This window comes from Pseudopodoces humilis, chromosome 29, assembly GCF_049639895.1.
Source record: "Pseudopodoces humilis isolate 2021_Gansu_Grassland_sample_001 chromosome 29, ASM4963989v1, whole genome shotgun sequence".
In the NCBI taxonomy this organism is placed as follows: domain Eukaryota; kingdom Metazoa; phylum Chordata; class Aves; order Passeriformes; family Paridae; genus Pseudopodoces; species Pseudopodoces humilis.
The window spans coordinates 916175-944111 of NC_142228.1; the positions used below are offsets into that span (position 1 = coordinate 916175).

At 58.5% G+C, this 27937-nt stretch overlaps 3 protein-coding genes and 1 non-coding gene across 10 annotated transcripts; 2 read left to right on the forward strand and 2 right to left on the reverse strand.

The window, feature by feature from the left end:
- The first annotated feature begins 4270 nt into the window (after positions 1-4270).
- On the forward strand, positions 4271-9468 carry PHOSPHO1 (phosphoethanolamine/phosphocholine phosphatase 1). Of its 2 annotated transcripts, none has more exons than XM_088068174.1 (3): positions 4271-4392; positions 7616-7683; positions 8718-9468. In XM_088068174.1, the coding sequence occupies exons 2-3, from the start codon at positions 7639-7641 to the stop codon at positions 9465-9467; spliced, it is 795 nt and encodes a 264-aa protein (XP_087924300.1). In that variant the 5' UTR covers positions 4271-4392; positions 7616-7638; the 3' UTR covers position 9468. The 2 variants fall into 2 exon arrangements, with proteins under 2 accessions (XP_087924300.1, XP_087924301.1); XM_088068175.1 differs by having other exon boundaries at positions 4277-4392; positions 8715-9468.
- An 830-nt stretch (positions 9469-10298) lies between these two features.
- ABI3 (ABI family member 3) lies at positions 10299-15669 on the reverse strand. 6 transcript variants are annotated; one of them, XM_088068172.1, is made up of 8 exons: positions 15513-15648; positions 14680-14847; positions 14136-14312; positions 12284-12369; positions 12059-12151; positions 11174-11633; positions 10937-11059; positions 10332-10599 (listed from the first exon to the last, which is right to left on the reverse strand). In XM_088068172.1, exons 1-8 carry the CDS (start codon positions 15627-15629, stop codon positions 10456-10458), a joined length of 1368 nt encoding a protein of 455 aa, XP_087924298.1. In that variant the 5' UTR covers positions 15630-15648; the 3' UTR covers positions 10332-10455. The 6 variants fall into 6 exon arrangements, with proteins under 6 accessions (XP_087924297.1, XP_087924293.1, XP_087924298.1 ...); XM_088068173.1 differs by having other exon boundaries at positions 10457-10599; positions 11174-11697; XM_088068171.1 differs by having other exon boundaries at positions 10299-11059; positions 11174-11697; positions 15513-15669.
- Positions 15670-16924: 1255 nt separating this feature from the next.
- On the forward strand, positions 16925-19294 carry GNGT2 (G protein subunit gamma transducin 2). Its single transcript, XM_005532470.2, has 3 exons — positions 16925-17082; positions 17445-17540; positions 18341-19294. Exons 2-3 carry the CDS (start codon positions 17457-17459, stop codon positions 18464-18466), a joined length of 210 nt encoding a protein of 69 aa, XP_005532527.1. The 5' UTR covers positions 16925-17082; positions 17445-17456; the 3' UTR covers positions 18467-19294.
- Positions 19295-20606: 1312 nt separating this feature from the next.
- TRNAQ-UUG (transfer RNA glutamine (anticodon UUG)) lies at positions 20607-20678 on the reverse strand. The gene has a single exon. It is a non-coding gene; the product is annotated as a tRNA-Gln (tRNA).
- Positions 20679-27937: the final 7259 nt, after the last annotated feature.

Genomic DNA, 27937 nt, shown 5'->3' on the forward strand with positions numbered 1-27937 from the left:
TAATAATAATAATAATAATAATAATAATAATAATTACCCCCCGCCCCTCCCCCCCCAGCGCCCCTCCCCCTCCCCCGCCGTGGTTTTTGTGTAGCTCTCCTAACACACGTCTTTATTTTACTACAGAAATTATTTTAGAGGGTTTTTTGTATAGATCCTATTTAGTAGAGTCTGTTTCTAAAACGACAACAACAAAAAAACAAACAAACAAAAATTTGATAACAATTAATAATAATTAATAATAATAATTGTATTTCCATAAGCGGTGTAATTTTTTTCAGTGTAGCTGCAGCTCTGTTGTACAATAGAGAACTTTTTATAATCAGCCCAAATGTGATTCCTCAAAGATGCTTTTCCCAAATTCCCCCATCCCAACGACTCCAAGGTGCTTCGGAGAAGAGAGGGAAAAAAAAAAACCCCGAAGTTTCTGGAAAATTCCCCCCGGATCCGGTGGCAATTCCTGGGTTTAATTTATTTTTTAGGTTGTTTTTTAATTTTTTTTGGATATTTTTGTCATTTTATTTCCCTTTTCCCGCTTCCTCTCCAGCTCTCGGGGTCAGACATTCCCGCTGGATGCGGATTCGGGAAGGGGAGGATGGGAATTCCCTTGGGATGGCTTTGGGAGGGAGATTCTGTCCGGGAAATTCGGGAAGTTCGGGAAGTTCGGGAAGTTCGGGAAGGGGGAGCGCGGGAAAATCGGGATCTGCCAGCGGGGGAAGGGAAGTGTCCCGAGCCAGGCCGGGTTTGGAGCGGGATTCCGTGGATTTTCCATGGGATCGGGGGAATTCGGGATGAGCCCAGCGCTGCCCTCCGGATTCAGGGAATTCCCGGAATTCCCGGGAGAGGAGAGAGCAGCGGGATCAGGGAATTCCCGGAATTCCTGCCCCGGTTTTTGGGACAGGGAGATTTTTGGGATGAAGCTGTTTCCCAGCCCGGGATGTTCCCAGATGGTTTTTAGGGACAGAGTCGGGGATTTGGGGCAATTCCAGGTCCAGGCTGGAGCTGTTCCCGTGGGAATTGCCCCATTCCAGGCTGGGATTCCCTGGGGCTCCCTCGGGACCCCTCACGTTGGATTTTCTCCCCCTGGAGCCAGGAAAATCCCGTTTTCCTGGGAATTCCTCCTCTTTGTGCCGCTTTTCCCACCTCGATCCCACCAAACTCCCCCGGGGGGGAATCCCGGCCAGCTCGCGGATTTTGGGATTCGTTTTTAGCCGGAAAAGGCGGAATTCTCCCCCAGGACAAAGCTGGGTTGGGGAAACCTCTGGAATTTGCTCCTCCCAAGGTTTTCCCAATCCCGGAGTTGGGTTTTCCATAACATTGGAAACTCCGGGACCGTTCTGGGTCCAAACCCCTCATTTTTGGCTGAACTGAGGCCCCTCAGAAATGACGTTTTTAAACCATTTTCTCCAGAATATTTAAACACACCCCCCCCCCCGTTCCCTCCTGGCAGGAAAAATTCCAATCCTGAATTCCCAACTGCTGCAATTCCCTGGAATTCTCTGCCTTCCACCCCTGCAATTCCCTGCTCAGGCCTGGGATAATCTGATTTTTAAACGCTGGGAAAGCCCCAAATGGACGAGCAATAATTTCTATTCCAGGTTCTTTTCCCCCTTCTCAATAAATTCCAGGCTGCTCTCCCGAGAATTCCAGAATCCGGGACGGTTTTTTTTTTTTCCTGTTCTTCAGCTCCGCTCTGTATCGGATCATTCTGAGAATTTATGAACTTCCTTTCTGTGGAAGAAGATTAAAAATTCCAACCCCTCTTTCCCGGTCTGGCCGTGATGTGAGGTGCTGGGAGGGCGGGGTGGGATCTTTCCCAAGGGATTTATTCCAGGAAAAAAAAAAAAAAAAAAGGTGGGAAGGTGGGGTTTAAAATGCAGGAAAGTCAAGAATTTGACAAAAATCCGGGCGGATCCAGGGGTTGGGAAAGGCTCCCGTGGTTATCCCGGAGCTGCCAGGAGCGTCCCGGGGCTCTCCGCAGTGGAAAATCACCGGGAGCGTCCCTGCCGAATTCCCGGGATGGGATCGGGAAAGGATCGGGATGGGATCGGGAAAGGATCGGGATGGGATCGGGATGGGGCCGGGATGGGATCGGGATGGGATCGGGAAAGGATCGGGATGGGATCGGGATGGGATCGGGAAAGGATCGGGATGGGATCGGGATGAGCCCGGGTTGGGATCGGGAAGGGATCGGGATGGGTTCGGGATGGGGCCGGGAAAGGATCGGGATGGGTTCGGGATGAGCCCGGGATGGGATCGGGATGGGATCGGGAAAGGATCGGGATGGGTCCGGGATGGGATTGGGATGGGATCGGGATGGGTCCGGGATGAGCCCGGGATGGGATCGGGATGGGATCGGGATGGGTCCGGGATGAGCCCGGGATGGGATCGGGATGGGTCCGGGATGGGGCCGGGATGGGATCGGGATGGGATCGGGAAAGGATCGGGATGGGATCGGGAAGGGATCGGGATGGGTTCGGGATGGGATCGGGATGGGTCCGGGATGAGCCCGGGATGGGATCGGGATGGGATTGGGATGGGATCGGGATGGGATCGGGATGGGTCCGGGATGAGCCCGGGATGGGATCGGGATGGGATCGGGATGGGTCCGGGATGGGATTGGGATGGGATCGGGATGGGTTCGGGATGGGTCCGGGATGGGTCCGGGATGAGCCCGGGATGGGATCGGGATGGGATTGGGATGAGCCCGGGATGGGATCGGGATGGGATTGGGATGAGCCCGGGATGGGATCGGGATGGGGCCGGGATGGGTTCGGGACGGATCCCGCTGGATCCCGGTGGGAAGGGGCAGGAGCCCGTGGGGAATTCGCCCTTTTGGAATCTCCCGCTCGGCCGCGCTCGGAGCGGGGCTGGAGCGGCTCCAGAGGGGGAGAAACGTCCGGGAAAAAGCGGGAGCGAATTCCAGAGCCGGAGTGTCCCGGGCTGAGGAGATCCCCTAAAATAATCCCCTAAAATAATCATCTAAAAGAATTCCCTACAGGAATCCCGTACAAGAATTCCCTACAAGAATTCCCGGTATTCCCCAGGAGAGGCCGGTGGGGCAGGGTCGGCACCGGGGACGGTGCCGGGAGCGCTCCGGGCTCTGCTCCGCGACGGAATTTCATGGAAAAGAGGAAAATCCCGACCTTTGTGGCGGTGCCCGCGGGACGGGGACAACGTGGCACTGCCGGCACCGCCGCGGCTCTTCCCGACCTTTGGAATCCCGGCCGAGGATTCCATTCCCGGACACCTTTAATTAAAAACCAGCAAAAAGCCCCAGTTCCGCCGGGATTTGGGTTTTTCGCTGCCGAGGCGGCGCCCGGCGGGCGCTGCTCGGGGTTTTTATCTCGGCGGCTCCTGCGGGGCCGCGATAGCGGCGGGGCCCGGGCGGGGCGGGGGGTCCTGGCACGGCCACCCCGCAATTCCCGGGATAGCGCCGGTCCCGCCCGGCCCCGCCCGCTCCCGCCGCTATTCTGGGCACAATTCGGGCTTTTCTCGCTCAACCGCGGCGCCGGGGGGGCTCCGGGGGCTGAACCGGAGCCGGGGGGGCTCCGGGGGCTGAACCGGACCGGGGGGGGCTCCGGGGGCTGAACCGGAGCCGGGGGGCGGCGGCGGAGCGGGGGAGGAGCCGGGATCAGGACCGGGATTGGGATCAGGATCGGGATGAGGATGAGGATGAGGATGAAGATGAGGATGAAGATGAGGATGAGGATGAGGATGAAGATGAGGATGAGGATCAGGATCAGGGATCAGGATCGGGGTTGGGATGAGGATGAAGATGAGGATGAGGACGAGGATGAAGATGAGGATGAGGATGAGGATGAAGATGAGGACGAGGATGAAGATGAGGATGAGGACGAGGATGAAGATGAGGATGAGGATGAAGATGAGGATGAGGATGAGGATGAAGATGAAGATGAGGATGAGGATGAGGATGAAGATGAGGACGAGGATGAGGATGAAGATGAGGATGAGGATGAGGATGAAGATGAGGATGAGGATGAAGATGAGGATGAGGATGAGGATGAAGATGAAGATGAGGATGAGGATGACGATGAGTTTGGGTTGTTTTGTCCCCATTTGGGGACTTCGGCGGGGGCGGGACCCGCGCGGGCTCCCCGGGAAAGGGGGCGGAGCCTGGCAGGGCCCCGCCCCTCCGCGGCGGGGAAGCTGCGCTGCCATTGGCTGCTCTGCCGATGACGTCGCGCACTGCGGCGGCCCCGCTGGCGTCGCTTTAAAGGGGCCGCGCTCGCGGCAGCGCCGGCGGCGGCACCGGGCACGGAGCGGCCCCGAACCGGCACCGAACCGGCCCCGAGCCCGGGCTGTTCCCGCGCCGCCCCCGCACGCTCCGGCACAGGGGCGGACCGGGCGCTCCCGGCAGGTTCCGACCCGGTAAGGAGGCGAGAGGCGGCACCGAGGCGGTACCGGGAGATACCGGATCCGCCACGGCTGCTGCCGGTACCGAGGGATCCCCCCGGCTGGATCCTGTCGGGTTCGGATGGTGCCGGTACCGGGGGTCTCCAGTCGGCGGGATCCTGCCGGGACCGGAGCTGATGGTGCCGGTACCGGGGGATGCCGACACGGTCGGGCCCTGCCGGTACCGGAGCGCTCCCCAGCCGGTTGGACCCTGCCGGGACCGCTGCGGCTGCGGCCGGTTCCGGGAGGGGCCGCCCGGGCGCGGGGCGGCCGCGATCCAGCCCCGCCGGTACGGGCAGCAGCCGCGGAGCTCGGGGAGGGCTGAGCCGGTACCGGAGCCGCTGCCGGCCCGGTGGCACCGGGGGAGAGGCCGCGGCTGCGCGGGGATCGGGGATCGGGGCTGGATCTCCCGAACCGGACGCTCCGGGGCTGCGCATTCCCGGCAGGAAAAACAAATCCCGGGAAAAGCCGGAGCAGCCCCGGGTGACCTGGGAGGGGCTGCCCGCTCCCAATCCCGGGAATCCCGGGAAAAGCGGAGCCCGGGGAGGGTCCAGGGGACCCCGGGGCTGGCTGGGACCGGCTCCGAGCGCTCCTTTCCCGGGATTTCCCCTCAATTCCCGCATTTCCTCCTCTTCAGGTTCGGGGCGGGTCGGGTTCAGTTCCAGCGGCGCCGGGACCGTGTCCCGCTCCCGGTTCTCCCCTCGTGGCTTTGGGATTCCCCCCGCTCGGTTCCCGGGAATTCCGCTGGAGGGCAGGAGCCGGAGCTCCTTAAAATCCGAATATCGAACGCACCAAAATCCCCTTTGGGGTTAAAAACCTCCAGAGCGGGCACGATCGGAGAGCGCCGGCGGAAAGCGCCGCTGCCCCGGGAATTCCTCCGGGATCCCGGAATTCCCAGGCTCCGGGAGCGGCTCCGGATTTCTGGGAACCCGCGGGGATCGGGAGGGCGGCGGCGCCTCCGGCCCATCCTCCCTCGGAGATCCCCAAATCCCGAATTTCGGGGCACAAACCGCGCCGGGAAACGATTCCCAGCAATTCCCAGGCGGTTCCCGAGCCTCATCCCAAACTCGGGGAGTTGAAATCTTTATTCCAGAGCAATGATCCCAATTTTTTTTTCCGTCCCGACTCTCCGGCTGCGCTCGTTTTTGGGTTTTTTCGGGATTTTTGGGGTTTTTTTTTGGGAAATTCGGCTGCTCCGCTGCCCAAGGGAGCCCCTTTTTCTGCGGGAAGGGAACCGGGATCCGCTCCCGCCGGGATTTCCCTTCCCGCTGGGAATTCCAGAGCCTGGGCTGGCTGAGCTCTGCTCTATTGGGATTTCCTTTGCCGTATCCCAAGGATTTTGGGGGATGCCAGGGATCCCGCAGCCCTCAGGGGATTTCAATCCCCAAATACCCCCCGGGATTCAATCCCGAAATAACTCTGGCTCCGGTTTTAAGGCCCGTTTTGTTCCCGTTCATCGTGGGTTTGGGTCCGGTTTGGGGGCGATTTTGGGGCCATTTTTGGATCCGGTTTTGGGGCCTTTTTGGGGCGGTTTTGGGGCGATTTTTGGGCCGGTTTTGGGGGGAGCAGCTCCTGCAGCCGCATCTCGGGGATGCTGCGAGCGGGGAGATGGGGCTGGGATTGTCCCGGTGGTCCTGGGATTGTCCCGGGATTGTCCCGGGAGCCGCGTTTTCCTCCGGGATCCCTCAGGACCGTCCCGGTTCCGCCCTGCCCGGGGGTGCCGCCGGTCCGGGGGGGCTCGGGCTGACTTTTCCAGGGGTTTGGAGCAGCGGGATCGGTCCCGGGAGAACCGGGGAGGTCTGAATTGCTGCGGGAGCGCTGCTGAAACCCGGGGCCGCTCCCGGAGCTCGGGAAGAGCCCGGAGGGGCTCGGTCGGGGCCGGGTTTTGATGTCCAGGACGAATCTCCGGGAGCGGCGGCTCCGGGCGGCTCTGTCCGACCTCACCTGCCCCAAAATTCCATCCCTGGAACTTCTCCCAAACCCCAAACCCTGGGGAGTTTTCGGGCCGGTTTCACTCCCCGTGTCCCCCAGGGACACCCCAGGGCTCTTCCAGCCCCACAAACTCTCCCGAATTATCCCAAATTATTTTCTCACTGCGGGCAGCGGCCAAGCAGTGACCAAAATTCCAGTTCCTCTTTCCCGTTTAATCCTGGTTTTTGTTTGTTTGTTTTTTCCATCTCTCCCTCTTTGGAAGCCGCTCCCAGCCTGGCTCCGGCGTTATTTGGCTCCAGATTTTGTCCGTAAATAAACCCTCAATTTCTGACGGTTTTTTTTTTTAGCAAAGAAACGCCCAGTGTGTGGTTCCAGACCACACAAAAAAGGGATTTTTCCAAAATTTCCAGCCCGGCTGCTCCGTTTCCCCGCGCCAGGTGCCGCCGCAGCCGCGGTTTTTTTATTCCAGCAGAGTCATGGATCGCGTTTGTTCCCAAAATAATCGGGAGCCGGGATCCGATCCAGGCAAATCCCCCAGAAATCGCCCTCAGCCGCACAACTCTTCCTGCTGCTGGTGGCGAATCCCCGGAATCCTCCCGGACCCGACTCCAATTCCCGGCGGGATATTCCTCAATTCCAGAGGAATTTTCCTCAATTCCCAGCGGGACATTCCTCAATTCCAGCGGGATATTCCTCAATTCCCGGCCATCCCAGAGATTTTCTGGGGAGGTTTCCCCTCGCTTTGGACCACCAGGGGTCGGCAGAATTCCACCTTTGGTGTCATTCCAGGGAATCTCTCCATCCAAAGGAACTCCCCAAAATAACGCTGGAAGAAAATTAGGGGGGATGGGATTGGAGCAGGGCCGCTCTTCCCGGGATTTTTCCGCTGTTCCCGGGATTTTTCCGCTGTTCCTGGGGTTTTCCACTGATCCCTTTTTGTGGTTTTTTTTTTCTTTTTTTTTCTATTCCCATTTTATTTTTTGCCATTCCCGTTTTTTTTTAGTGCTCCCGGTTCTTTCCGGCTTCTTTTTTTTTTTTTTTTTCTCTTCCCGTTTCTTTTCCCTCATCCCGATTTTTTCCCCCTCTTCCCGGAGTTTTTTCGCTGTTCCCTCGCTGCCCTCACGGGGAATTAGGAGCGATCAGAGGCTTTAAACGGGCTCTGCTCCGCTCCAATTCCTCCTCCCCGGAGCAGAAGCTCCCGAAGTCGGGAATATCCAGGGAAAACACTCCGGGGCTGACGGAATTCCCTGTTTTCTGTGCTCCGCAGCGCTGGCCCGGGATGCTGCCGGCATGAGGAGGTGCTGCCAGGCCCTGGGGCTGCCGTGCCTGTCTAAGGTCAGTGAATTCCAGAATTCCAGCCTGGGGTGCCCCGGGATCACCCCAAAATCCCAGCCCGGGAATGTGCCCGTTCCCTGGGGAGCTGCTCCAGGGCTTTTTCCACCCTCGGGGGGGGAAGAACTTTTCCCTAAAATCCCTCCGGACCCTCCCTGGGCTGTCACCCCCGTGTCCCCGAGGTGGCACAGGGCCAGGCTGGGCTGTCCCCGCTGTCCCCCCCGCGATCCGATCCCGGAGCCCTTTTCCCAATCCGGGAATTCCCTGATCCCGCTCAGTGAGCTCGGGATTTGCGATCCCTTCCTGGGCAGGATCCGGGTTTAGGGGGGATTAACCCCTCCCTGCCCGGCCGGGTTAATCAGGCGGGGGCCACCAGATCCTGGTACCGGGGGGGGGTCTGTCCTTGTCCTGCCCGGAGGGGCCTGGGGATGGCCGGTGCCACCACAGACAGCGGGGTCTGTCTGTCCCAACCCCAATAACTGCGGGGTCTGTCTGTCCCACACCCCGGTGACAGCGGGGTCTGTCTGTCCCACACCCCAATAACTGCAGGGTCTGTCTGTCCCACACCCCAATAACTGCAGGGTCTGTCTGTCCCACACCCCAATAACTGCAGGGTCTGTCTGTCCCAACCCCAATAACTGCGGGGTCTGTCTGTCCCAACCCCAATAACTGCAGGGTCTGTCTGTCCCAACCCCAATAACTGCAGGGTCTGTCTGTCCCAACCCCAATAACTGCGGGGTCTGTCTGTTCCACACCCCAATAACTGCGGGGTCTGTCTGTCCCAACCCCAATAACTGCAGGGTCTGTCTGTCCCACACCCCAATAACTGCGGGGTCTGTCTGTCCCAACCCCAATAACTGCAGGGTCTGTCTGTCCCACACCCCAATAACTGCAGGGTCTGTCTGTCCCACACCCCGGTGACAGCGGGGTCTGTCTGTCCCAACCCCAATAACTGCGGGGTCTGTCTGTCCCACACCCCGGTGACAGCGGGGTCTGTCTGTCCCACACCGCAGTGACCGAGTCTGTCCCCCCAGCAGGGCTCGCCCATGGCGGGAGCGCGCTCGCCGCGGTTCCTGCTGGTGTTCGACTTCGACGAGACCATCGTGGACGAGAACAGCGACGATTCGGTGCTGCGGGGCCGGGCGCTGCCGGCGGCGCTGCGGCAGAGCCCCCGCGGCTCCTACAACGAGCACATGCAGCGCGTCCTGGCCTTCCTGGGCGAGCAGGGCGTGCGCCCCGCCGACTTCAGGGCCGTCTACGAGAACATCCCGCTGGCCCCCGGCGTGGCCGAGCTCTTCCAGTTCCTCTCCAAGCACCGCGAGCTCTTCGAGCTGGTGCTCATCTCCGACGCCAACGTGTTCGGCGTGGAGGCCAAGCTGCGGGCGGCCGGCGTGCGCTCGCTCTTCCGCAAGGTCTTCAGCAACCCGGCCGGCGTCGACCGCCGCGGTTTCCTCACGCTGGGGCCCTACCACAGCCACAAGTGCCTCGAGTGCCCGGCCAACATGTGCAAGAGGAAGATCCTGAGCGAGTACCTGGCGGAGAGGGCGAGGGAGGACGTGGAGTTCCAGCGCGTCTTCTACGTGGGGGATGGTGCCAATGATTTCTGTCCCTCGGGGATGCTGAGGGCGGCGGACGTGGCTTTCCCCAGGAAGGGTTACCCCATGCACAGGCTGATCCAGGAGAGCCGGGAGAAGCAGCCCGGAGCTTTCCAGGCGGCCGTGGTGCCGTGGGAGTCGGGCGTGGAGGTGGCGCGGTACCTGCAGGAGCTGCTCAGGAGGAAATGCTGAGGGAAGGCGGCTCCCGGGATCTCCCCCCGCCTTTCCCGGCTCCGTTCCCTGGGGAATAAAGCACTTTCCGCGGGCTCCTGGCCCTGCCCGGCCGCGGCACGGCCGGACCCTGCTCCGGCGCTGGGGGTGCCGCGCTGCAGCTGTTGCTTCCTTTCCCTTTTGGCCTCGAAAGAGAATTCCCGAAAATCCAGAAGCCGGCTCCCCATGGGCCGGGCACGTCCCTGCTCCTGCCGTCCCCACCCCGGCCCTGGATCCTCCCCCCTTCCTGATCCCACCGGGAATTCCGGCTGGGAAATCCCTGGCCCTGGGCTCCCTCCCGCTTCCTGAAGGGGGATCCCACTGGGGGATCGTCCCGGGCTGCGGTGTCCCCGTGGTGTCCCCACAGTGTCCCCGTGGTGTCCCCACAGTGTCCCCGTGGTGTCCCCATGGTGTCCCCATGGTGTCCCCGTGTCCCCCCCTGCCCTGGGCACCTGAGCGGTGCCAAAATCCCCCGGGTCGGTTCCGTGGCACTTCTGGCACCGGGTCCCCAGGGACCAAACCCGGTCTGTGTCCCCCTCCCCACCGCAGTATTAATTACCCCTTAATTACCCTTTCTAATTGCACTCTGCAGGGGGACCTCCAGGCCCCGCTGCTCTCTGGGGCTGGCTCCTCCTGGATTTATCCCGGATTTATCCTGGGTTTATCCACAGCCTTACCGGCCCTCGGGGGTGGCCCTGACTCCCCCAAACCCTCGGAACCCCCAAACCCCAGCAGGAAATAACCAAAGCAGCCCTGAGCTCTTCCTCCTCCCTCCTCCTCCTCCCTCCTCCTCCTCCTTGGACTGTGTGGAACTCAAAGCCATGGAATTAAAGAGACAAATCTGGATGGGAGACAAATCTGGTATTGCAGGAAGCACGCCCGGGCAGCCCCGCGCCTTCCCAGCGGTGCCAAAGCCGAAATTCCAAGGAAATCCCGAGCGGGGCGCGGGGGGAGGCGGCGGCCGCGGGGCTCAGACGGGATCCACGAAATTCCCGGGGAAGAATCCCGAGCCGGGCTCCAGCAGCCCTCGCAGCAGGCGGCGGGTGACGAACGGTGCCCGGCGCCGGGGACAGCTCGGTGTCCTTCTGCCACCGCTACGGGAACAGGGCCAGCACTGCGGGAGAGGGGACATGGGGACATGGGGGACACGGGGACACGGGGACATGGGGGACACGGGGACATGGGGGACACGGGGACACGGGGACATGGGGGACACAGGGACATGGGCACCACCGCAGGGCCACCCCCGGGCTGCTCTCCATGCCGGCCGCGAGATCCAGGGGCTTTGGGATGCTCTGAACCTTTCTCCAGGGCTTTGGGATGTTCCGTACCTTTCTCCAGGGGTTTGGGATGTTCCGTACCTTTCTCCAGGGGTTTGGGATGTTCCGTACCTTTCTCCAGGGGTTTGGGATGTTCCGTACCTTTCTCCAGGGGTTTGGGATGTTCCGTACCTTTCTCCAGGTAGCTCTCCGGGGCCCACAGCGGGTCCTCTGCGGCCGGTGGCGGTGGCAGGGCCAGGTCCCCGAAGTCGGGCAGGGCTGAGGGTGGCGGCGGCGGCTCGAGGTCATCGGGGGCTGCCCAAAAACCCCAAAAGGGGCGAGGGATGAAGGGGCTGGCAACGGCCGGGGTGGATGGGGACGGGACAGCCCCCCGTGTCCCTGTCACCCCCCGGAGCAGCGAGCACTCACCTGGGGGCGGCAGGACCCCGGGGAGGGGTGGCAGGTCCCCGGGAGGTGGCAGCAGGTCCCCGGGAGGTGGCGGCAAGTCCCCGGGAGGTGGCAGCAGGTCCCCGAGGGGTGGCAGCAGGTCCCCGGGAGGTGGTGGCAGGTCCCCAGGAGGTGGTGGCAGGTCCCCGGGAGGTGGCAGCAGGTCCCCGGGAGGTGGCAGCAGGTCCCCGGGGGGTGGCAGCAGGTCCCCGGGAGGTGGCGGCAAGTCCCCGAGGGGTGGCAGCAGGTCCCCAGGGGGTGGTGGCAGGTCCCCAGGAGGTGGTGGCAGGTCCCCGAGGGGTGGCGGCAGGTCCCCAGGAGGTGGCGGCAGGTCCCCGGGAGGTGGTGGCAGGTCCCCGGGAGGTGTCCGCAGGTCCCGGGGGAGGGGTGGCGGAGGCGGGATGGCGGCGGCCGGCGGGGGTGGCCCGGGAGGGGACGGTGCCTGCGGGGATGTCCCTGGCAGTGGTGGCGGGGCAGGAATTCCTTCCCCAGGGGCCCCGCTGGAGCTGCGGGAGAGGAGCGGCAGTGCCAGGGTGGGGCTGGCTCTGTCCCCACCCCGAGCACGGCCCCGTGCCGGGACAAGGTGGCACCGGCCGTGGGGGACGGGACTCCCCAAAACCTTCCCCTCGCCCTGTCCCCTTTCCTCGCACCCGTGTCCCGTCCCCCGGCATCCCCCGGCATCCCCGGGCATTCCCCTCTCCCTAAAGGAGAATTTTGCTCCGGACACGAGCCCTGCCAGGGCAGCAAAGCCCCCAAAAGCCTCGGTTTTCCCCCAAAGCCTCCAAAAACTTCGGTTTTCCCCCCAAAAGCCGCGGTTTTCCCCCAAAGCCCCGAGCGGGCGGAGCTGCCCCGGCCCCGCGGCCGCACCTGAGGGACAGCGCGGGGCTGGGGGAGGCTGCCCGGAGCTTTCCCTCGGGAACCACGGGCGGCTGGACGGGCTCGGGAACACGGCTGCTCCTCCTGCGGGGGCGGGAGGGGATCGGTGGGATCCAGGAGATCCAGGGGATCCAGGGATGGGATCCATGGGATCCATGGGATGGGGTGGGACGGGACCCCCGCGGTCCCCAGGGCCATCCCCCAGGCCCGGCTCACCCCGGTGCTCCCGCAGCCTGTGCCGAGGAGGATTTGGTGCTTTTCCGAGCCAGGGTGCCGGTGCGGGACAGCTGCGTGCTGGTGTCCTGGGACACGGGGACACGGGGACAGACGGACACGGGGACACACGGACACGGGGACACACGGACGTGCATAGATGACATCCCTGCATCCCCAATGCTGTGACATCCTCCCCAAAGGGAAGCAGCCCCGGGGCAGTGGGGATGTGGGGATGTGGGGATGTGGGGATGTGGGGATGTGGGGATGTGGGGATGTGGGGATGTGGGGCAGTGGGGATGTGGGGCTGTGGGGATGTGGGGATGTGGGGATGTGGGGATGTGGGGATGTGGGGATGTGGGGATGTGGGGCTGTGGGGATGTGGGGCAGTGGGGATGTGGGGATGTGGGGCTGTGGGGATGTGGGGCAGTGGGGATGTGGGGATGTGGGGCAGTGGGGATGTGGGGATGTGGGGCAGTGGGGATGTGGGGATGTGGGGATGTGGGGATGTGGGGCTGTGGGGATGTGGGGCAGTGGGGATGTGGGGCTGTGGGGATGTGGGGCAGTGGGGATGTGGGGATGTGGGGCAGTGGGGATGTGGGGATGTGGGGATGTGGGGATGTGGGGATGTGGGGCAGTGGGGATGTGGGGATGTGGGGCAGTGGGGCTGTGGGGATGTGGGGATGTGGGGCAGTGGGGATGTGGGGATGTGGGGATGTGGGGATGTGGGGCAGTGGGGATGTGGGGCAGTGGGGATGTGGGGATGTGGGGATGTGGGGATGTGGGGCAGTGGGGATGTGGGGATGTGGGGCAGTGGGGATGTGGGGATGGGGGGGTGTGGGGATGTGGGGATGTGGGGCTGTGGGGATGTGGGGATGTGGGGATGTGAGGATGTGGGGATGTGGGGATGTGGGGATGTGGGGATGTGGGGATGTGGGGATGTGGGGATGTGGGGATGTGGGGATGTGGGGCAGTGGGGATGTGGGGATGTGGGGCTGTGGAGATGTGGGGCAGTGGGGATGTGGGGATGTGGGGATGTGGGGCTGTGGGGATGTGGGGATGTGGGGATGTGGGGCAGTGGGGATGTGGGGATGTGGGGCAGTGGGGATGTGGGGATGTGGGGATGTGGGGATGTGGGGATGTGGGGATGTGGGGATGTGGGGATGTGGGGCAGTGGGGATGTGGGGATGTGGGGATGTGGGGATGTGGGGATGTGGGGATGTGGGGCAGTGGGGATGTGGGGCAGTGGGGATGTGGGGCAGTGGGGATGTGGGGATGTGGGGATGGGGGGTTGTGGGCCAGTGGGGATGTGGGGATGTGGGGCAGTGGGGATGTGGGGATGTGGGGCAGTGGGGATGTGGGGATGTGGGGATGTGGGGATGTGGGGATGTGGGGATGTGGGGATGTGGGGCAGTGGGGATGTGGGGATGTGGGGCAGTGGGGATGTGGGGATGTGGGGATGTGGGGATGTGGGGATGTGGGGATGTGGGGATGTGGGGATGTGGGGCAGTGGGGATGTGGGGATGTGGGGATGTGGGGATGTGGGGATGTGGGGCAGTGGGGATGTGGGGCAGTGGGGATGTGGGGCAGTGGGGATGTGGGGCAGTGGGGATGTGGGGCCTCTGAACCCCCCCGTGGGGGATTTCTGCAGTGGGGGAGGATCAGTGGGGCTGGGAAGTCTCCAAAACTCTTTCCTGGGCACCTTTCAGAGCCGGGAAAGGCTCCATGGGCGGGTCTGAGGCTCCCAAACCCCTCCTGTGGGGATTTTCCAGAGCTGGGAAAGAGGGCTCTGCACCCTCGGGGACCCTGGGGACAGCGGGGACCCAGAAATGCCACCCGTGGGGCCCCTCCTGACCTTGACCCCGTGGCCGACGCCGTCCAGGGCGCTGAAGCTCAGGGGTCTCCGGTGATAGGGCTCCAGCACGGGGGGGCTCGGGGGGGCCGCGATCTTGGGGCAGCTCGGGAGTCTCTTGCTGACGGTCAGCGCGCCGATCTCGCGCCGTGACACCTTCTCCTTGTGGATGTCCACCCTCTGCCGAGGCCACGCCGTCCCCAAAGTGCCACCACGGGCCACCCGCAGCCCCCCGGGTCCCCCCCAGCGCCGTGTCCCTGCTCTGGGGGGCACAGGTGACCGGCGGCTCCCCCCAGCAGTGTCCCCAAGTGTCCCCAAGTGTCCCCAAGTGTCCCCAAGCTCCAGCCCGCAGCGGGGGAGGCTCGGGAACGCTCTGAGCTCCCGCTCGCAGATTTTGAGGCAGTTTAGGATTTCTGGGCGTGATGATAAAACACCCCCGAGCTCCCCGCCGGGCCGGGGTGCGGTTCTGCATTCCCAGAGCTCGGGGAGGGTCTCCATCCCCCCGGAGCCCTTTCCCCAGAGCCCACCCCCCCGGGCACGGTCCCACCTGTGCCACGCAGGTGATGTCGGCCTCCAGCCGGCGCAGCCGGGCCGCCTGCAGCTCCAGCAGGCGCAGGAAGGCGGTGGCCAGGCTGCTGAGCTGGGAGGTGACACTGGCCAGGGCCTGCGTGCTCAGAGCCATCGTCTCCTCCAGCGCCTTCCTCTTGTCGCCGGCCTGGGGGGGGGGGACAGAGGCGGCGGTGGCGCCGGGGCTGTTTCCTTCTGCTTTCCAAATGCCTCGAGCTTCCCCCGGCCCCGGGCGGGAGCAGCCGGGGGTTCACGGGGTTCCGGAAGGTTCCGGGGGTCACCGGGCCCCTGCGGCGACCCAGGAGGCGCTGCTGGGCACCCGCAGGTTCCTCCAGAGGCACCAAACCCCTGGAGAACCCTCCCGCCATCCCAAACGCACCAGCAGAGCTGCTGGGGAGCAAGAGGAGAACCCAAGGCAGGGGGAAATGCAGCTGGGGAGCCCAAGGCAGGGGGAAATGCAGCTGGGGAGCCCAAGGCACGCTTCCTCTGGGTTCCTCATGGTTCCCGTCCCGGGAAAGCGCAGCAGAGGAGCCCAAGGCACCGGGAGAAGGCAGCAGAGGGCGGCAGGGGAAGCTGGGCCGGGAGCCAGCAGTGATGCTCGGGCTCCCAGAGCAAAAGCTCCAGTGGCCACCCCCGGGGAGCGCCCAGCCCGGCCAGCATCGCCCCCAGCGGGGCCAGCATCACCTCCAGCCCGGCCAGCATCGCCCCCGGCCGGGATCGCCCCGAGCCCTGCCGGGATCGCCCCCAGCCCTGCCGGGATCGCCCCCAGCCCTGCCGGGATCGCCCCCAGCCCTGCTGGCCGAGGGCCCTGACCTGCAGGTAGCCGCTGTGGCAATACTCGGCCACCCTGAGCAGGTTCCCGTGCTGCTCCCGCAGCCGCTGCCGGCCCGCGGGGAGCTCGCTCTGCTGCAGCCGCTCCAGCTCCGACATCGCGCCGGGCTCGGCTCTCACTTCCTCCCCGCCGCCGTTTTGAGGCTGCCGGAGGTGCTGAGGCGGGGCCCGCGGTGTCCCCAGGACAGCCCACCCTGTGGGGACAGCCCCGGCACGGGAAGAGGGGCTGCAGGGTCGGGGAGTGACCCCAGAAGGATCCCGATCCCAAGAGGATCCTGACCCTAAAACCATCCCGATCCCAAGAGGATCCTAACCCCAGAAGGATCCTGATCCCAAGAGGATCTGGACCCCAAAACCATCCCGACCCCCTCTCTGCCAGCTGTGCTCGCCACCCCCGGGCCAGCGGGGCACATCCCGGGATCCTCGGGCTGTCCTTGGCGTCCCGCCCGGCTGATGGAGGCTCAGGGAAGGGAACGTTCCCGGATCCCGGGATGCTCCCGGTGCCTCTCCCGGGGCTGGCAGCGCTCGGGACGAGCCCGGGGAGCCCCGCGGTGCCCGGGACCCCCTCGCTGGGGACAGCGCGTCCTCCGCTGCCTGGGAAGCCCCTCCGCCCTCTGCTGCTGCTGCTCCTCCACGCCCGGCTGTCCCCTGGGCCCCCCGCGCTGGGGCCGGGCCCTTCCTGAGCCCCGGGCCCAGGGAAATGATGGATTTCCTCCACTCCCCCCGGGACCGAGCGGCCCCCGCGGCCCAGCTCCCCTCCCGAACCGGGGGCAAACAGCCGGGACCCCCGGGGCAGGCCCGGGGCACTTGTGGGGCAGGTTCGGGGGCACTTATGGGGTCATTCCCAGGGGTCATTCCCAGGGGTCATTCCCTGGGGTCATTCCCAGGGGTCATTCCTGGGGGTCATTCCCAGGGGTCATTCCCGGGGGTCATTCCCGGGGGTTATTCCAGGGGTCATTCCCTGGGGTCATTCCCGGGGTCATTCCTGGGGTCATTCCTGGGGTCATTCCCGGGTCATTCCCTGGGTCATTCCTGGGGTCATTCCCAGGGGTCATTCCCAGGGTCATTCCCAGGGGTCATTCCCAAGGGTCATTCCCGGGGGTCATTCCTGGGGTCATTCCCGGGGGTCATTCCCGGGGTCATTCCTGGGGTCATTCCTGTGACATTCCGGGGATCATTCCTATGGACATTCCCGGGGGTCATTCCCAGGGATCATTCCCTCGGGCCATTCCCGTGGCCATTCCCAGGGATCATTCCCGGTGCTCCGGGCAGGATCCGGTCCCCGGCAGTGCCTGGGGTTGTCCCCAGGTGTCCCCAGGTGTCCCCAGGTGTCCCCAGGTGTCCCAGCGCTCCCTTCCTGCCCCTCCCAGCCCGATTAGCCGCCTCTCGGGGCTAATTCCCGACACCTGACCGGCTTAGGCTGCCGAGGGCTGAGCAGCTTAGGACAGGGACATCTGCTCCAGGAGAGCCCCGAGAGCCCCGCAGCTCCCGAGGAGCTCCCGAGGAGCCGCCTCTCCCCTCCATGGGGCTCTGAGCGGCCCCAGAGCCCCGGGTGAGTGCCTTGGCTGCTTCCAGCTGGGTTTTGGGATCGGGAATGGCTCTCCCAGCCCGTCTCTGGCTCCTCGCGGAGCTCCCGGGGATGTGTCGAGTGCCGTGGGGTTTTTTTTTGGGGGAACAGGGTTGGGTTTCCCCAACCTCCACGCTCCCAAAAACTTCCAGGGGCGTGCAGATAATGGAGTTGAGGGCGATGGAGGAGCCATGCCCTAAAAACCTGGAGGAAATGGAGACTGAAATGTGTTGAACTCCTTGGGAAAGCTGGGAAGATGCTCCAAGACGCCGCTCAGGGGCACTGGGGGGGGGGTCACAACCCTACTGGAACACAGCAGGAATCCCAATAATCGCTGATTCCCGCAGTTCCAGGGCAAAATGGCTCAGGACATGACAGAGAAGGAGCTGCTGAAGATGGAGCTGGACCAGCTGAAGAAGGAGGTGAAGAACGAGAGGCAAATGGTGAGTTCTGCACTTTGGCACCTCAGGGGACCTTCCTTCCTTCCTGGAGCTAAGGAAAAAAACCCCGAGCCCCGAAATCGACCCCCAGAGCCGGGCAGGAGCACCCCCACATCCCTGAATCCCTCCCAGCCCCACATCCCTGAATCCCTCCCAGCCCCACATCCCTGAATCCCTCCCAGCCCCACATCCCTGAATCCCTCCCAGCCCCACACCTGCCCAGGTGTTCGTGGCACCCCAGGGATGCCCTGGGACACCCCGGGGATTATTTGTGACACTCCAGGGATTATTTGGGATACTCTGGGATGCTCTAGCACAGGTGGTTTTGGGGTGCCCCATGGATTATTTGGGATGCTCTGGGACACCCCAGGGATGATTTGGGACACTCTGGCACAGCCCAGGGCTGGTTTTGGGGTGCCCCAGGAATGATTTGGGATGCTCTGGGACACTCTGGGATGCTCTGGCACAGCCCAGGGATGATTTGGGACACCCCAGGGATGATTTGGGTCGCTCTGGCACAGCCCAGGGCTGGTTTTGGGGTGCCCCAGGGATGATTTGGGACTCTGGCCCAGCCCAGGGCTGGTTTTGGGGTGCCCCATGGATGATTTGGGACTCTGGCCCAGCCCAGGGCTGGTTTTGGGGTGCCCCATGGATGATTTGGGACTCTGGCCCAGCCCAGGGCTGGTTTTGGGGTGCCCCAGGGATGATTTGGGTCGCTCTGGCCCAGCCCAGGGCTGGTTTTGGACTTTTGGGGTGTCCCCGCAGCCCCCGGGGCCGCTCTGGCAATATCTCCTCCCTGGCAGGTCTCCAAGACCGGCAAGGAGATCAAGGAATACATCGAGTCCATGGCAGGCGAGGACCCGCTGCTCAAGGGGGTCCCCGAGGACAAGAACCCCTTCAAGGAGAAGGGGGGCTGCACCATCAGCTGACCCCACCGCGGCCGTGCCATCCTGCTTCCCCTCCAGTCCCACCTCGGCCCACAACCCAACCCTAGCGCAGTTAAAGGAGAAAAAAAAAAAAACCCAAAAAACCCCCCAAAAAAACCCCCCAAAAAAACCCCACCACGAACGGAGCAAAAAGAGGAAAATAATAAAATTAAAAAAAGCCCTCGAGAGACACCACCCCCGCTGGCGCCGGCGTCTGTGGGTTCGCAGCTGAGCTCCGCTTTCCCACGGGCAGAAAACGCCAAACTTCTGCATTTTCAGCAGCCTGAAAAACGCCAAACTTCTGCATTTTCAGCAGCCTGGGCGAGCGGGGGACGGGGAAAGGGCGAGCTCGGAGTGTGGGGTACAGCCAGCGCCCCAATTCAGCGGGGTTTTGTTGTTTGGAGCTGTTTTGTTCTTTGTTTTTATTGAAAATCCATTCCAGCTCCGTTAAATCTCGGGGAAATCTCTCCCCAAAGCGCCCCAAGGGCGTCAACCCCAAAGGAGAAGCAGCAGAAATTTGAAATTCGCTCTCCCAGGGCGGTTGAAATCCCAGGAAATCCCTCTGGATCCCAGCTGGGATTTTCCTTTTCCTTTTTTTCCTGCTTGGATCTCTGCTCGGGGCGCTCCAGACACCCCAAAAATGGGACAAGAAGACAGAAAAATGGATTTTCCTCAAGATCCCTGAAGCCAGAATCCCCTCCCTGAGCCCCCAAAACACCCCAAAACACCCCAAAACACCCCAAAATACCCCAAAACACCCCAAAATCACTGCAAAATCCAGGTGCTTTTGTTCTTTCTCGCAGATGCTCAATAAACCCAGCAGCACCGCCACGGCCTCTTGTTTTTCTTGCAGGAAATCCTCTCCGAAAACCACAATTGATTTTTGCTCTCGAAAGGTTTTTATTTGTTACAGAAATGGGTCCCAAATGTCGCCCGTTGCTGCTCCACCTCTCAGCGTTCCTTTTTCACCTTTATCATGGGGCTGGACCCCGCTTTTTGGTGGTTTTTATGGTTTTGTTGGGGGTTTTGGGAGTGTAGAATCTAATTTTTTTTTTTTTTTTATTGAATTGCTGGGGTTTTTCTGGGGGTGGGGTGATGGAGCTGAATATGAGATGCTCCGTAATTATGTTGTGAAAGGTTTTGACTCTTCTCCTGGCTACCGCTCCAAGACATTTTAAAGCTATTTAGGTAAAAGAAATAATCGTATATTCCTGTCGTGGCCTTGAGGCGATCGGCGGCCTGAGCTGCCCCTAATCCGGGGCAATAACCGGGCCGCGGCCGGAGGGGATTGACCCGTTAATCGACGTTAAACGGCTGGGATCGTGCGTCAGAGCCGCCTAAGCCGTCTCGGAGGGGATTCGGGACGCTGCCGGCGGAACAGCGGCTTAGGGCAGCACCGAGAGGCCGCTCCGTGCCCTGAGGGATCCAACCCGCCATGATAGCTCCGGGGTGCTGAGGGGGAGGCGGGGAAAAGGCAGCTCCCAGCCAATAGCAGTGCGGGATTGGCAGAGTGACTTCGCTCACAGCCAATCAGCGGAGAGGAACGGAGGGCGCGAACCCGCCCCGGGGAGAAACGGCTGGATGAAGTGGGAGGCTGTATAAAGCGAGGTAGCAGCCAATAGAAACGCGATATTGCTAGAGTGACAGCAGGTGTGGCCAATCAGCGAAGGAGAACGGACAGCGCCAACCCTCCCCGGAGGGTACGGATTTCTGAAGGAGGAGGAGGTGCAAAGAACAGTCTCAGCCAATAAATAATAGGAGTTTGTGAGAGTGACAGACCGAACAGGGAATCGGAGATGGAAAACGGAGACCGCGATTCTCCCCAGAGGGCTCCGGACCGCGCCGGTGGAAGGCGGGGCGAAGCGCGCTGCCAGCCAATAGTAACGCAGGGATCGCAGAGTGACATCCTGCTCAGCCAATCAGCTGCGGAGCACGGAGAGCGCCCTTCGGCTTCCATCCGCCGCCTTTCCCCCGCGCCTGCGCCGTGAAGCGATGGCGCCCACGCACAAAATGGAGCGCGGCGGGCGCCGGTGCGGGCCCGGCGCTCCCGGTGCGGCCCCCGCGGCTCCTCATCCTCCCCCGCTCCTTCCCCCTTCCCTCCTCGGCCCCGGGGCGGCGGCAGCGGCGGGCAAAAAGTAACGCGAGGTCCCACCGAGATTTGAACTCGGATCGCTGGATTCAAAGTCCAGAGTGCTAACCATTACACCATGGGACCGCTGGGTGTACCGGGAGGCGCCGCGCGCCCTCCCTATCCCTCCGCCCGCGCCAAATAGTCCCGGCCCGAGCGCTGCCGCCGGCTCCGGGAATTCCGGGAATTCCGGGAATTCCGGGAGATTCCCGGCCATAAAACTCTCCTGAAATCCCGCTCCCGGCGCCGTTCCACCCCCCCGGACAGCCCCGAGCTCCGCCGCCGGCGCTCTCTGCCCGGCGCTCTGATTCCCACCTTTAATTTGGGATTTTCTTCTTTTATTTCTGCCTTTATTCCCCTGGGATTTTCCTTTTCCTTCCCCCCTTCCCTTCTCTATTTCCCACTTCAGTTTTTCCCGCTCCATTTCCCATTCGTTCGTCTGCTTTTCCTCTGTTCCCCCTTCTTTCCTGGCCCTTTATTTCCCAATTCTCTGTTCATTTCTCCTTTCCCCACTCCATTCCCGCTTTTTTTCCCCAATTCAAATTTCCATTTTTCTGTTTTCCCTCTATTTCATTTTATTCCCTTCTTTTCCCATTTCTCCTTTAACTTTTCCCCACTTCTTGATTATTTCTCTTCCATTTCCCACCCATTCCCTAATTTTCCCCTTTTATTTATCCCTTTTCCCTTTATTACCTCCAATATTTCTCTTTTCCCCTCCATTTTTTTCCTCTTTATTTTCCCCTTTAATTTTCCTCTTTTCCCCCATTTATTCCCCTATTTCTCATCTATTTTCCCTCTATTCCCCTTTCCTTTTAAATTTAAAATTTCCCCTTTATTTTTTCTCCTCCCTTTTTCCCTCCCCAATCCCACAAATCCACACAAACGCTTGGAATTTCTTAATTTTTTTGTTTCTTTCTTTCTCTTTTATTTTTCACAACCGAACAGCAGAAATAAAGCGATTTGTGGCCAAAATAAAAAATAAATAAGGAAAACCCTCCTGCCTGGAAAAGAAACGGAGCCCGGATCCATCCCAAATCCCAGGAAAAGGGAAGGATGTGGATCACGAGAGGCGAGAGGGGAAAAAAAGGTGAAAACAACTCCAAAAACATCCCAGAAATCACCGTTTTTACCTAAAAAGGCTGAAATTTCCTGGGAAAAGCAGCACCTTTGGATGCTCCCAAAAATCAGCTCCACCCCCCCAAAAAAAAAACCCCAAAAAACGTTGGAAAAATAGGAAAAAATAAAGAAATAATCGACTTGGATTCCGCGGGGAGGCCGGAGGGGGAAGGAGGAAATATCCACGGAAAACAAAGGAATCGAAAGGGAAATCGAGGATTAAAAGTAAAAATAGAAACAAAACTAAAAATAGAAATAGGAATAAAAATAAAAATAATAAAAATAAGACTCAAACTAGAACTGGGATCAGTCCCAGCTGAGTCTGGGGCTGCTGAGGTCTGGAGCTTCCAAGGATTCCCGATCCGCTTTCCTCGAGGAAAAGCAATCCCAGAAATCCTCGATGATTTGTTTGTTTGTTTGTTTTTTAATCCTATTTTTTATTATTATTTTTTAAAGATTTTTTTTCTTTGGAAAAAAGTGAAATTTTTTTTTTTTTCCTATTTTTTTTTTGTAAATTTTTTTTAAAAACTTTTTATTTTTTTTTTCCTTAAAAAAACCTTTTTATTTACTTTATTTTTTAATTTTTTATTTTTTTTTTTTTAATGGAATTTTCCTTTTCTCCCCAAAGTTGCTCCCGGGAGCGTCACCTGTGCCTGAGGTAGATCAAAATTTGGGATGAGAATTCCCGGGATCATCCCGGGCTCCTTCCCCGGCTCCGCGGGCGTTTCCTTGGGATCATCTCCCGCTTCCCTCCCTTTTCCCGGGATTTAACCCATCCCAGAGCTGGAACAGCGGGGTCCTGCCTGAGGATTCCTCCTGGAATTCCAGGGAATTCCGGATCCGAGGAGCCGATGGAACTCGGGGGTTTTTGGGGCTGAATTCCCGCCCTGATTCCCGTCAATCCCGCGGATTTCCCGGGATTTAATTCACCCCGAGGTGCAGGTTAAGGCTGGGTTTCTCCTGGAATTCCGTGGAATTCTCCATCCCAGGGTGAAGCTGGATGCGCGGAGCCGATGGAATTCGGATCCAATCACCCTAAGGATGAATTCCCGCCCTGGTTCCGCTGAATCCCGCGGATTTCCCGGGATCAGCCGTGGGAGAGGCGTTCCCTGCCCTGGATCTGCTCTTCCCGCCCGGAAAATTCCCTCCCCCAAAATTCATCCGGCTCCAAAGGCAGCCCAGTGCCGGGATCCCAAAAATCCATCCCAATGCCGGGATCCCAAAAATCCATCCCAATGCCGGGATCCCAAAAATCCATCCCAATGCCGGGATCCCAAAAATCCATCCCAGTGCCGGGATCCCAAAAATCCATCCCAATGCCGGGATCCCAAAAATCCATCCCAGTGCCGGGATCCCAAAAATCCACCCCAATGCTGGGATCCCAAAAATCCATCCCAGTGCTGGGATCCCAAAAATCCACCCCAATGCCGGGATCCCAAAAATCCATCCCAATGCCGGGATCCCAAAAATCCATCCCAATGCCGGGATCCCAAAAATCCATCCCAGTGCCGGGATCCCAAAAATCCATCCCAGTTCCGGGATCCCAAAAATCCATCCCAATGCCGGGATCCCAAAAATCCATCCCAGTGCCGGGATCCCAAAAATCCACCCCAGTGCTGGGATCCCAAAAATCCATCCCAGTGCCGGGATCCCAAAAATCCACCCCAGTGCTGGGATCCCAAAAATCCATCCCAATGCCGGGATCCCAAAAATCCATCCTGGAAATCATCCACACGTTCTGCTGGAGCATCCCAAAATCCTGATGGTCCAGGAGAACTTCCCGAACCCTCCGGGGTCCCGCAGAGCATTCCCAAATTCCAGCGGAACGTCCCAGCCCGGCTCATCCCACTTCCATGATTTTGGCGGAAGATCCCGCCCGGCTCCCAGAGCTCCCGGGAATTCCTCTCCCACGCGGAAACTCCGGGAATTCCGGATGAGGAGCTGGGATCGAGCGGGTGCTGGAGCCAGCCGGGCTTTTCCAGGGGGTTCTCGGGAATTCTCCCTCCCCTCCGCCCTCCTGGAATGTTCCAGAGCCTTCCCCACGGCTCCTCCTCTTCTTCCTCCTCGGCGCCATCCCAAAATTCCGCCTCCAGCGGGAAGATCTGAGGTAGTTCCAGGTGTGTGATCCCAGCTGGAAGCGCTTCCCAAAAAACAAAAAAAAAAACCCGGGAAAATCCAGGCTGGAAGAGCGTCGGGCCGGTTCCGCTCCGCTCGGGAATCCGTGGGAAAAGTGGGATCAAATCCAAAGCCAGCCTTAGGGAATGGGGGGATTCCCAAGGGAATTCCAGCCGGGATTGGTTTCTCCAAGGCCGATTCCCGGGATCCGCGTGGGAAAATCCAGCCAAGCTCCAGCGCCGCCGTTCCCAGAGCCAAATCCCGGTGCTCCTTGTCCTGGTCTTCCATTCCAAGCTGGATCCGCCTCATTCCCGTTTTCCTGCTGGATTTTTGGGAATTTTTCCGGGTTTTCCCTTCCAGGCCGGATCCGCCTCTCTCCCGTTTTCCTGCCCCCTCCAGGATCCCGATTTTCCAGCTTTTTCCAGAGGGAAGCGGGAGAAGCTCCGAGGTCTCTTCCTTCCCATAAATCTCTTGGATAGAAATTAAATTTCCCCCTGGAAAAGGCAGCGGGAATTCCCCCTCGGAATTCCGAGGGGGCCCGGGAATGGGAGCAGGGTGGGAAAAGCACCGGAGATTCCCGGAACTGTTGGAATTTCGGGTCGAGATCTTCCCAGGGATCCCAGAGATGGGATCTGGGAATTGTTCTCCCGGATTTTAGCGCTGGGTTGGGACGGGATGGGGAAAGTTTGGGAATGGGAGTTTCAAGTATTCCAAACCATCTTTTCCTGACAAAAATTCCCGGGAAAAGCCGGAAAAGGCCCAAAGCGGCTCCTCTCCCCCCAGAGATTTTTGGGAATAAAAGCTCCGAGCTCCACCCCCGGCGGAGGGGATCCCGCATTCCCGAATCCCGGATTTTCGGGATGGGGAGAGGTGGGAAGTGGGATCGGGGAAACAGCACCAAAAGCGGCTTTTTGGGATCAGCTGGGATTGGATTTTCATCCAAAAATTGGATTTTCCTGCAGGGCCGAAAAAAATGGGAAAAAATGGTATTTGAGTCCCCCAAAAAATGGGATTTCAGCCCCAAAAAAATGGGATTTCAGCCCCAAAAAAATGGGATTTCAGCCTCAAAAAAATGGGATTTCAGCCTCAAAAAAATGGGATTTCAGCCCCAAAAAAATGGGATTTCAGCCTCAAAAAAATGGGATTTCAGCCCCAAAAAAATGGGATTTCAGCCTCAAAAAAATGGGATTTCAGCCCCAAAAAAATGGGATTTCAGCCTCAAAAAAATGGGATTTCAGCCCCAAAAAAATGGGATTTCAGCCCCAAAAAAATGGGATTTCAGCCTCAAAAAAATGGGATTTCAGCCTCAAAAAAATGGGATTTCACCCCCAAAAAAATGGGATTTTATCAAGAAAAAATGGGATTTTACCAAAATAAATTGGGATTTTAACAAAATAAATTGGGATTTCCCCCCAAAAATTGGGATTCACCAGGAAAAATTGGGATTTCCCCCAAACCAAAAGGGGTTTTGGGAAGAGCGATCACCCTGGGGAGGTTTTGGGGCAGGGAGAGGCCGATCCCGGGCCGGGAATTCTCCTCTCGCTACTCCCTGTGATTTTGTAGGGAATAAAAATCAGCTCCTGCTTAATGAAGGAATTCCTTAATTAATTAATTCTCCTCCTCCCTTTTTAAAAATTATTTTTTTAATATTTTTAAGCTTTTTTTGTTGTTTTTAATTTTTTTCCCTTTTTAAAGATTTTTTCCTTTTTAAAATTGTTTTTCTTGTTTAAAATTATTTTTTTCCTTTTTTTTTAGTTTTTTTTCCTTTTATAAATTCTTTTTTCCTTTTTAAATTTTTTTTTCCTTTTCTAAAAATGATTTTTTTCTCTTTAAAGTTATTTTTTCCTTTTTTTAAAAATTATTTTTTTCCTTTTAAAATTATTCTTTCCTTTTTAAAAAATTATTCTCCCTTTTTTTTAAAAAAAAAATTATTTTCCCTTTTTTTAATTAATTTTTTTAATTTACTTTTTTAATTATTTTTTTTTCCCTTTAATTAATTGTTTTTTCCCTCTGTAAAACGGAGGCAAAAAAGAAAAAAAAAAAAAAAAGAAAAATCTCTTTAAAAATAAATTTTTTTGGGTGCGTTTTTATTATAATTTTTTAATTTGAATTTTGGCAGCGCCGTAGCGGATCCGACGGATCGACACCGCCCGCCCGGAATTCCGGGAAGCTCGGGATCACCTCGGGATTTTGGGATCTTTAGGAATTTTCTATCAAATATAGAAAAAACCTAAAATTCTCTTTATGGCTTCCGAGAGTATGGAAACAAAACCAGCCCCAAAATCCCGTTTTTTCACCCCGTTTTGCATAGAAAACGCTGCCCGGGAGTGGAAAAATTCCCAAAAATCCACGGATTTGGCTGGATCCGATGGGGAAAATCCTTTCAGGCAGCGCCGGGTTCGGGTTTGGTTTTTCCCCTTTGAAATCCCCGGAAAAAAATCGGGGGAAAAAAATAAAAAAAAATTCAAGTTTTTCCCGCTGGGAAAATTGAATTTGGGATTTTCCCGAATTTTTTTTGTTTGGAGCGCTCCGATGCCCGAGAGCCAAAATCCCTGAGCTGGGAAAGGCTCCAAAATTCCATAAAAACCACAAAAGCTGAGGGAGCCGCTGCCGTCTTTCCCACTGGATCCGGAATTCCCGGAATTCCGGGAAAAAAAAAAAAAAAACAAACCAAAACTCCAAAAAATTTCTCTTTTCCTTTTCTCCCTTTCCTTACAAAAATAAAATCTCCGGCCCGGCCCCGAGCTGGGAGAAATCCCGGAATTCCCGATATTCCGCGGCTGAGGTAATGGCGCCTGAGGTAGCTTCTTCATTCCCGGGAATGGCGGAATTCCGGGGAATTCCCGCTGCCCTTCCCGAAATTCGCTTTTCCCGCCGTTCCCAGGGGCGTTTTTGGGAGGATTTTCCCCCAAAATTCCTTTCTGGGAAGGGCTGGGCTCCGTTAAATCCACGGCAAAAGCCTCGGGGCCGGGTTTGTCCCAAATTCCCGGTTTTTGGACTCATCCGGGACATTCCCAAGTTTCTGTCCCTCAAAATTCATCCCGGTTTCGCTTTTTTCATCCCGAATTCCCACTTTTTAAGGAGGATTTTTTAAATCCTCCCGTCGCCCTCCTCCCTCAAAACCCATCCCCGTTTCGCATCCCGCCCCAAATTCCCGATTTTTCCATCTCCCGGGAATATCCCGGCTTTCCTTCCACCCTTCCTCTCCAAACCCATCCCAATTTTCCCTTTTTCCTCCCAAATTCCCGTTTTCCCCCCTTCCTCCAAATCCATCCCAATTTTCCTTTCCCGCCCCTCCCCTTCCAATCCTGAGGGAATTCCCTGGAAAATCCCTGGATTTGGGGCTGGAATTCCCGGAGCCCAGCCCTGGAGGGAAGCGGCAGCTCCGGACCCTTCCCAAAATATTCCCAAATCCCAAATCCTTCCCCCCTCCCCGGAGTGCCGGGAATCAGCGACCGCTGACATTCCTGAAATTCGCTTTTTTCTCCCCTGGGAACCGGGATTTTCCTGCAGGAATGAGGAATTCGGGAATTCTTTTTTCCTCAAATCAGGAAAAAAAAAAAGAATCGTTTTTAGCCCTGATCCCAAATTTTTGGGAATTCTTTTTTTCCTCACCAGAGGGATTGGGAATGAGGAGCCGCAGATTTGAGTGGATTCGAAATTCCCGAGGGATTTTCCTGCCTTTTCCAGCTCTCCCCAATCCCTTGTGCACGGAATTCCTGGATTCAGGTGGAGATCGGGATGAATTCCATGGGTTTTTACCAAAAAAAATGGAATTTGGGGCCTTTTTCCCTCTTTTTTCCGGTGGTTTTTGGGGTGGGTTTATTGCTGTTCCCGATGGGAAAAGCTGAAGCTTTTCCCGGGATAAATTTTCCTCATCCTGAGGAAAGGTTGGCACCTCCACAGCGGGAATCGGTGGGAAAAAAAAGAGGGAAAATGGGAAAAAAGAGAAGGAAAAAAGAGGAAAAAAGAGAGGGAAAATGGGAAAAAAAGAGGGGAAATGGGGGGAAAAAAAGAGGGAAAAAAGAGGGAAAAAAGAGGGAAAAAAGAGGGAAAATGTCTCGTGTCCCATTCCTGCCAGAATTCCAAAGGCTTCCGAAAAACCAAAAATAAAA

Coding starts and splice junctions, on each gene's coding strand:
- PHOSPHO1 (XM_088068175.1), top strand. CDS start 7,639: ATGAGGAGGTGCTGCCAGGCCCTGGGGCTGCCGTGCCTGTCTAAG. Junction 7,684..8,714: donor GGCTGCCGTGCCTGTCTAAG/GTCAGTGAATTC, acceptor CTGTCCCCCCAG/CAGGGCTCGCCCATGGCGGG.
- ABI3 (XM_088068171.1), bottom strand. CDS start 15,629: ATGTCGGAGCTGGAGCGGCTGCAGCAGAGCGAGCTCCCCGCGGGCCGG. Junction 14,313..14,679: donor ACATCACCTGCGTGGCACAG/GTGGGACCGTGC, acceptor TGGCCTCGGCAG/AGGGTGGACATCCACAAGGA. Junction 11,698..12,058: donor AGCCCCGCGCTGTCCCTCAG/GTGCGGCCGCGG, acceptor CCTCTCCCGCAG/CTCCAGCGGGGCCCCTGGGG.
- GNGT2 (XM_005532470.2), top strand. CDS start 17,457: ATGGCTCAGGACATGACAGAGAAGGAGCTGCTGAAGATGGAGCTGGAC. Junction 17,541..18,340: donor TGAAGAACGAGAGGCAAATG/GTGAGTTCTGCA, acceptor CCTCCCTGGCAG/GTCTCCAAGACCGGCAAGGA.